The sequence below is a fragment of the Lampetra fluviatilis genome, chromosome 10, assembly GCF_964198595.1.
Source record: "Lampetra fluviatilis chromosome 10, kcLamFluv1.1, whole genome shotgun sequence".
Classification (NCBI taxonomy): domain Eukaryota; kingdom Metazoa; phylum Chordata; class Hyperoartia; order Petromyzontiformes; family Petromyzontidae; genus Lampetra; species Lampetra fluviatilis.
In genome coordinates this window covers 11,469,951-11,477,225 of record NC_136284.1, presented here as the reverse complement: position 1 = coordinate 11,477,225, position 7,275 = coordinate 11,469,951, and the positions used below count along the sequence as shown (strand labels likewise).

General features: G+C 45.6%; 1 protein-coding gene across 4 annotated transcripts in view; it reads left to right on the top strand.

Annotated features, from left to right (window-relative positions):
- Positions 1-1,453: 1,453 nt before the first annotated feature.
- The window catches only part of DNAJC13 (DnaJ heat shock protein family (Hsp40) member C13), a 59,245-nt gene continuing 53,423 nt past the window's right edge, over positions 1,454-7,275 (top strand). For 2 of the 4 annotated variants that reach the window (XM_078860542.1, XM_078860538.1), the window contains exons 1-2: positions 1,454-1,557; positions 4,087-4,169. In XM_078860542.1, the coding sequence (XP_078716668.1) occupies positions 4,102-4,169 (68 nt within the window). In that variant the 5' untranslated portion in view covers positions 1,454-1,557; positions 4,087-4,101. Of the gene's footprint in view, positions 1,574-4,086; positions 4,170-7,275 lie in introns of all 4 variants that reach the window. The other 2 variants (XM_078860541.1, XM_078860539.1) reach the window with 2 other exon arrangements.

Here is a 7,275-nt window from a genome sequence, read left to right as displayed (position 1 = left end):
TGTGTTGCGTCCGAAGCGTCGTGATTTATTTTTATTTTTTACCTACGTGACTTTTCAGTCACGAAAACTCCACATCTAGAATTGCTTCGTATTGTTTGCAGATGCCTCCCGTTGGCTAGATAAGACAGTAATGTCGCTTTCACGGGAAGGCCAATCACATGACGATGTTTTTCGTCATTAGAACAGCCTAAACGCACCGGGTGAATGAGCCGCAATGAAGACCAAAGCCTTCAATGTCACTCAATGAGTATACACGTAAACCCCAGGCACGTGCTCACAGCGACCACCCCACCCAAAGGCAAATATCGCCCATATCGTCTTCAGAGACTTGCGCTGTTATTGAGCAACCATTTAAGGCCGACACAGCACACGGGGGGGGGGGGGGGTCAGCACCACACCAAGCCGCCTTTGTCTCCATAGGGGGCGATGTTTACAGTTCACACCAGGTTACTCATTTTAAGACTGAATCGAGATAATTATCTGGACTTTCCCCTAGGCGATTATAATCGTCCCGGATCGTAGCGCAGCGCGCTAACCGCTGCACCACCACTCCTCCCCACCACCAACCAAACAACAACAACCATTCGCCACGAAGTGCCGGGGACGTCACCGCGGCGCTTTGTGCCAGGCTACGTGCACGCTGGGGCCACCAACCCCGAAAAGAAAACAAAACACCCGTCACGTGACACGCCACACGAACCCCACAGCACGTGACTGACGATGATCGCCGGTGTCACGTGCGCGGTGCCACATGACCGCGGCGGGGGGAGTAAGGGGGGGGAGTAAGGGGGGGGGAGTAAGGGGGGGGGGAGTAAGGGGGGGAAAGGGGGGGGAAAGGGGGGCAAGGGGGGGAGCAAGGGGGGGGAGCAAGGGGGGGGAGTAAGGGGGGGGGAGCAAGGGGGGGAAAGGGGGGGCAAGGGGGGGGGGCAAGGGGGGGGGCAAGGGGGGGGGGGCAAGGGGGGGGGGCAAGGGGGGGGGGGCAAGGGGGGGGAGCAAGGGGGGGGGAGCAAGGGGGGGAGCAAGGGGGGGGAGCAAGGGGGGGAGAGTAAGGGGGGGGGAGAAAGGGGGGGAGTAAGGGGGGGGAGAAAGGGGGAGGGGAGTAAGGGGGGTAAGGGGGGGGGTGAGTAAGGGGGGGGGTGAGTAAGGGGGGGGGTGAGTAAGGGGGGGGGGTGAGTAAGGGGGGGGGAGAGTAAGGGGGGGGAGAGTAAGGGGGGGGGAGAGTAAGGGGGGGGGAGAGTAAGGGGGGGGGTGAGTAAGGGGGGGGTGAGTAAGGGGGGGGGTGAGTAAGGGGGGGGGAGAGTAAGGGGGGGGAGAGTAAGGGGGGGGGGGAGAGTAAGGGGGGGGGAGAGTAAGGGGGGGGGAGAGTAAGGGGGGGGGGAGAGTAAGGGGGGGGGGAGAGTAAGGGGGGTGAGTAAGGGGGGGGGGGAATCTCTAGCCGCGCATGCGCAGTAGCCCGGCGGCGCTTCCTGCTCGGGGAAGCCATGGCCTCGTCTTGAGGAGGTGTGTGGCCGCATCTCTGCGAGGAGACACGGGCGACACGCGCGGTGGCAGGACACGGTGATTAGACACTGCGGTGGGATGTTGTTGTTGGCGGGGCGGGTGGGGGGGAGGAGAATGACACACGGCACACACACACGAGGGCACGGGGTAAAGACACGAGCGGCGAACACACGGGCGGACGCCACTGCAGCATCCGTGCAGATGTACAGTGCAGTGGTGCACGCGTGTCGACATGGGGAGTGCACGCCAAGCTACGGGGCGAGTGTTGAAAGGCTACGAGCGAGGGTGAAGCGTCGTGGGGTAGAGACGACGGGAGACGGGCGAACGCGGCGTGTTAACAGCTGCGAGCCCCACCCCGCTTGTGCACCTAGCCTGGCACGAGCGCCTTGGGTTGGCGTCGCTGAGGCTCGGTGATCGATGGCGGATGTCGATAGTGCGGCGATCGTTCGGTTCTCGGCCACGTAGTTTCGGTGGGTTAAGGGGAACCTGCACCTGGCACCTGTCCAGGGCCTCCCCCTAGGTCAACTCAGCCGGAAACGTGTACCTGTGTGGTTTGTGTGTTAATGTTGGCATTGGTGGGGAGACAAAGGCGGTCGGGCGTGTTGCTGGTCACAGCACAAGCACTTGCCCCTAAGGTCTCTAATGCAATAATAGGAAGTGTGTAATACGCGGTGTGACGACGATGTGATTGGGTCAGCAGCAGTGATAGTTGGGAAATGATTACGGCCTGGTGACATGGTGATGTGTTAGGAATGTGTGATATGTGGTGGGCACCAGGTGGTAGTGTAGAAGCATTTATTGTTGTACTGACCTATGTGTGCTCTCACGTGTACGTTTCCCACCACCTTCATCCACCCGGCGTGGTGAAGTATGGTCAAACAACCTTCACGACCACCAACACGGTGTAAGGAGGCCCTTATCTTGAGCGTGAAAGTCATAGTCATGCTTCTGCAGTAGTGATGATGTTGAGCAATGATGTGTCTCGTAATGCAATTTAACTGCGATGTAATGATGTGGCTGTTGGAGTAATGTAGAGTAATGCATCCGTCATAATTGTGATGCTATGTGTGTAAAATCTCGATAAGGTTATGTCTCGTGATGAGGATCTACATAGTGATGATACATATAAAACGTAGTGGTAATAGTGTATGTGTGGTCATTAATAGGTCGTCACAAGTTGTGAACAGTTTTTTCACTCAATGGTGGAAGTGATGCTGTGAATGAAATCGGTAAATTAATACGCCAAACTTAAAACCCATTTCCATGGTTCTCAGTTTATTGATGGACTCAAGTTTTCTGAATTATAAAAAAAAGGAACCAAATCATTGACCACGTAGCCACTGCCTTGTGTTATGCTTGCGCTTTGCTTGGAAGTTACTTTTCCACGAGCTTTGTCTAGTTGTAAGATAAGATTGTTAGTATAGTGAATGAAAGCAATCCATAATATTTTTATGTTTTTTTAGGGTACAATCAGCCGTGGTCTGGTTGCATGCAGTTTTGCTGGATTTTGAGCTGTAAATAGTTTTCCTTAGTTCAAATACTTCCCTGCCATGATGTTTTTGATTGCATAATTTTTGAAAGTACAGTATACATCACGTTTTAAATGAATGCTGTAATCATTGGCAGTGTTTTTGGGAGGTTATTACATCATGGATAAACTTCGAAATATAATTCAAACATTCAATTGAAGTATGAAGATTGTAGGAACACGCTTCCTATGAGTGAGTTGAGTACTTTCATTCGGAATCATTACTCAAGGGCTAACAGGTTTAAATCATTCATCATGGACAAGGGCTAACAGATTATTCATTCTTCATGGACAACAGATAATTCAGTGGACTCTGACTTGATTTTTAATAAATGGATTGCTTAGTGTAAAGTGGGTATCGCTCCTCATGCACTCTTAACATGTGTTTACTATTTTATCTCAGCTCTTGAATCTCATACCAGCACACACTTGGCTATACCTAAGGATACATCTTTGCCATTTGATTGACTGCCGAGTCCAGCAATTATATGTATTGTTTCATTTTGGTAACTCTTTTAAATAATGGCTGCAATGTTGGTAAATAATATAAATACAACTTTTAAACTCTGATGTGTTTTAAAGTTGTGCAGCGTACTGTTCAGCATGTTGCCCGAAGTTTGTCTTCACGTGGTGAATATGCACAAGAAACTGAAGAAGGCCATATCATGTGGGGTAAAACGTTGGACATGCCGAACAACACGTGGTAAAACTGAAAGCACATTGGTGTGCTATGCAGCCCAAATGAAAAAAAAACTATTCGATTGTACCAGTGATCAGAATGCTTAGTTTTGCCATTTCATAAATAGTGTGGGCAGCATGTGCACGAGCTTTGTAGTTTCTGCCTTGTGTGACATTTAAATAGAAAAGCGTAGGTCTATGCGTGTTAGTGCAGTCTGCTCGTTATCACTTTGAAGCCCAGAATGGTGTGCGTGGCACTTTAAAGCTGCTCCGCAGAAATTACTTCGCGTCACGCTGTCATGGCAGTCCAATGATGGAAATATATTTTCTTACGCTGGACCTAAAACCTATTGTTTGTGTTTGTTTGATTCCGCCACCAGGAGTAAACAAGAACAATGAATGTGCTGAAGGATAACAAGGACGTGGCCTGCTTTTTCACAACAAAGCATTCATGGCGGGGGAAGTAAGTCTGATTTTTTAAATTCTATATTGCGGGACATTTTATGTTGCATACAATATACAAAGGTGAATTTAGCGTGCAAAAATAAATGTCAGGCAAACTCTTTTGGTTATATTGAAATTGTTTTATGCATGTGTATATATTCACTTCCATATTATACGTGTGTATTCATAGATTTTTTTTGTCATTCCTGAAAGTGATAAACAAACTGGCACCAACTATTCCAGATGGCAATGTGCGTTCTCAGTGTGTAATTTAAACCATATTTCAAAGTCTTACTTTCATGGAGAAGGCTCGTCTTAATATTAAACCAGTACAATAGTTTATATTTTATTTTTTACCTACTGTTACATATCCATATATTTGCAGTCTCAAGGCATCGTTAAGTGTAATGCACATTCCTTTGTTGTCATTGTGTTAGCAGGTGACATGGTAGTTCACGTGGTTATAACTATCCGTGATTGTGAGGCAAAGGTCTACATTTAAGAGATCATTGGGATTTCTACGACTCTACCGAGGAATAGATGAAACAGTTGTGCTCATTGCATCTCAGACCAGCTGCACATCTTTGTTTTTTTAACTGTTTTTGCAACAGATTATTTTTCATTGTGTCATCGGGTGTTGCAAATAACCAGTTGAAATGTCACGTCATAAAAACATTACGCAATAGATTGTGTATTGGTAAAAGTGGGTTTAGAATCGCTGAAACAAATATACTTCAGTGCATTGCAACTTGAAAGTAATTTTATTGCCAAAAAATACTTGCAGTTTGCATAATTTTAAGGTGTGCATTTTTGACAGTGATACTTGTGCTATATGCATAGAGAGCCATCCATGATCTAAGGGAGATAAATGGAGGAACTTTATGTTACATAGCTGCATATTATTTCAAGCACTCAAATGCCACACAAGCATGCTTGCCGGTATTGACTGAATGGTGTAGCTCATGGCAGCTAGCCTGACATTCATTTAGAAGCATTGCCATTAGACATGCTGTGAGAAATTCTTAAAGGATGCTAGCAATTATGTTTGGCCTGTTATCAATGTCCACCACACACGCATTTTACATCATCGGCTAATAGATTCAATTGTAATTATTGTAGATGCAACTACTATTGTACAGAATAAATGGATGCTATATAATCTAATACATATTACCAAATTACCCAGAATGTGCCCAGTTTTGTCGGTCTCGAAAGCTAAGCAGGTTCACGCATGGACAGTGCTTGGATGGGTGGCCACCACACACGTTAAGTTATCATAGGCAGCTGTGGCTAAATGGTGGCAGCAGTAAAATATGTTGTACTGTATGTAATATGCTCCGACATTTATGCTGCTCGCTTTAAACCTGCACTGACCAATGTGCTGAAGTGTGATAAAATTACCCCCATGAGCCACACTGTGGAGGCCCTCATCCAGGAGTGGAATGTCGAAAGAGCTGAACGTGTAGATACAATTTAATAGGTAATGGTGATAATACCTGTGTATACAAACCATATCTGAAATTATTAGTCGTGGTTCAGAATCGCAATGTGTTGTCCGAGGGATTGATAGCCTTCCATTAAAGTACTGCCATGTATGAACTGAGTATCTGGATATACTCAATGCTATTCGTGTTGTGAGTTATTTTACTCCCTTGTGTTTACTCCTTGTGTCATTATTTTAAATGTCATTCTCCGGCACTGTACTAGTAAATGGAATACCCCGATGGGCCTTGTCTGAAACTGTTAACTCAGTCGATTTTGCATCATTAAATCGATGGCACCACATGCATTTCCAAAGGAGTGTTTTTATAGTTTTGTCACTAAGCCATATGTTACCTCGGTGCTTAGTGCTTGCTTGGCAAGAAAGGGCAAGATGCTCTTATTGTGATATGATAACACACACTTTGCTTGGCTGAATGGTGCTGCCTCAATTTTTTTTGCAATATGAGGGAGTTTAAACAATTTGAAAGATTTCTCAGTGGTGCTCTGCAATACATTAACAATTTTTGTTGGAGTTATTTAACCGTATAATTTCTATCCTTTATTATGATGGACTCCTGGTCAATAAAGTATTATTTATTGAGTCTTACTACCTTATACTTGTGAAATGAATTCAAGTGTGAGATTGATGTATAACTATACCAATTATTTATAGTTAGTGTACTATATTGTCCATTGGTTATTATTGATAAAACTAGCCTTTTGCCCGTCCAAGGACGGGTGTATTGCAGTAAATCTGAAACTTGCAAGCGAATAGACTGTGTGTGCAATTAGTAAGGGCGTGGTGACACAGACTTATTTCATTTAAAGGTGATATTCCCTTGTTCATCGTGACGTCCTTTTTACTTCTATGTCTCAATAGCGTTACGGAGATCGCGTGACGTGAGGGTTCTGCCTTTATAGTGAGGGTTATAAATTGACACTGAGGAGGGGGGAGGAGGTGCTTTGCCCCCCCCCCCCCATGTGGAGTGACGTCACCCGCTAATTATTATTAATGGTGGGGGGGGGGTGTCCATTTGGAGGACGTCACCTGCTCATGATTATTAATGAGGGGTGGGGGTTCTCCATGCAGAGTTACGTCACATGCTCATGATTATTAATGAGGGGGGCTTGTCTACGTGGATTGACGTCACGCGCGTTACACACTGACATTATTGGGTAAGTTTAGTGGTAAATACAGGTATTCTGTTCGTTATTATAAAATAAAGGCATTATTCTGTTACATTGGTATGCTGCAGTATTCCACAGGCTTGTTTATACACATCACTGTCTAGTTGCTAACACATGTGCTTTCTTAACATCTGCCATAACAGCCACCTCGCCAGCCAACACAAGGCACCTGAATATTTTTTTGGACAATCATTGCTTAATATTAAAGACGTGTGTGGGGTTGTTATTTTGGAGGCAATCAAAGAGTTCTCAAAAACCAATTGCTGCACTTACCATGTTACCAATTTTAATGTTGTGCTTGGAACTTAAAGCAGTATTTGACATCTTGATTTGAGGCATAATCACTTGTATAAATGGATGTATAATCACACGTGATGACCTTTATGAAGCTTTGATTCTATTGAACCTTTTTTCCTTGGTTGTTGCTTACTCATTATGTATTCATCCAAGCAAGT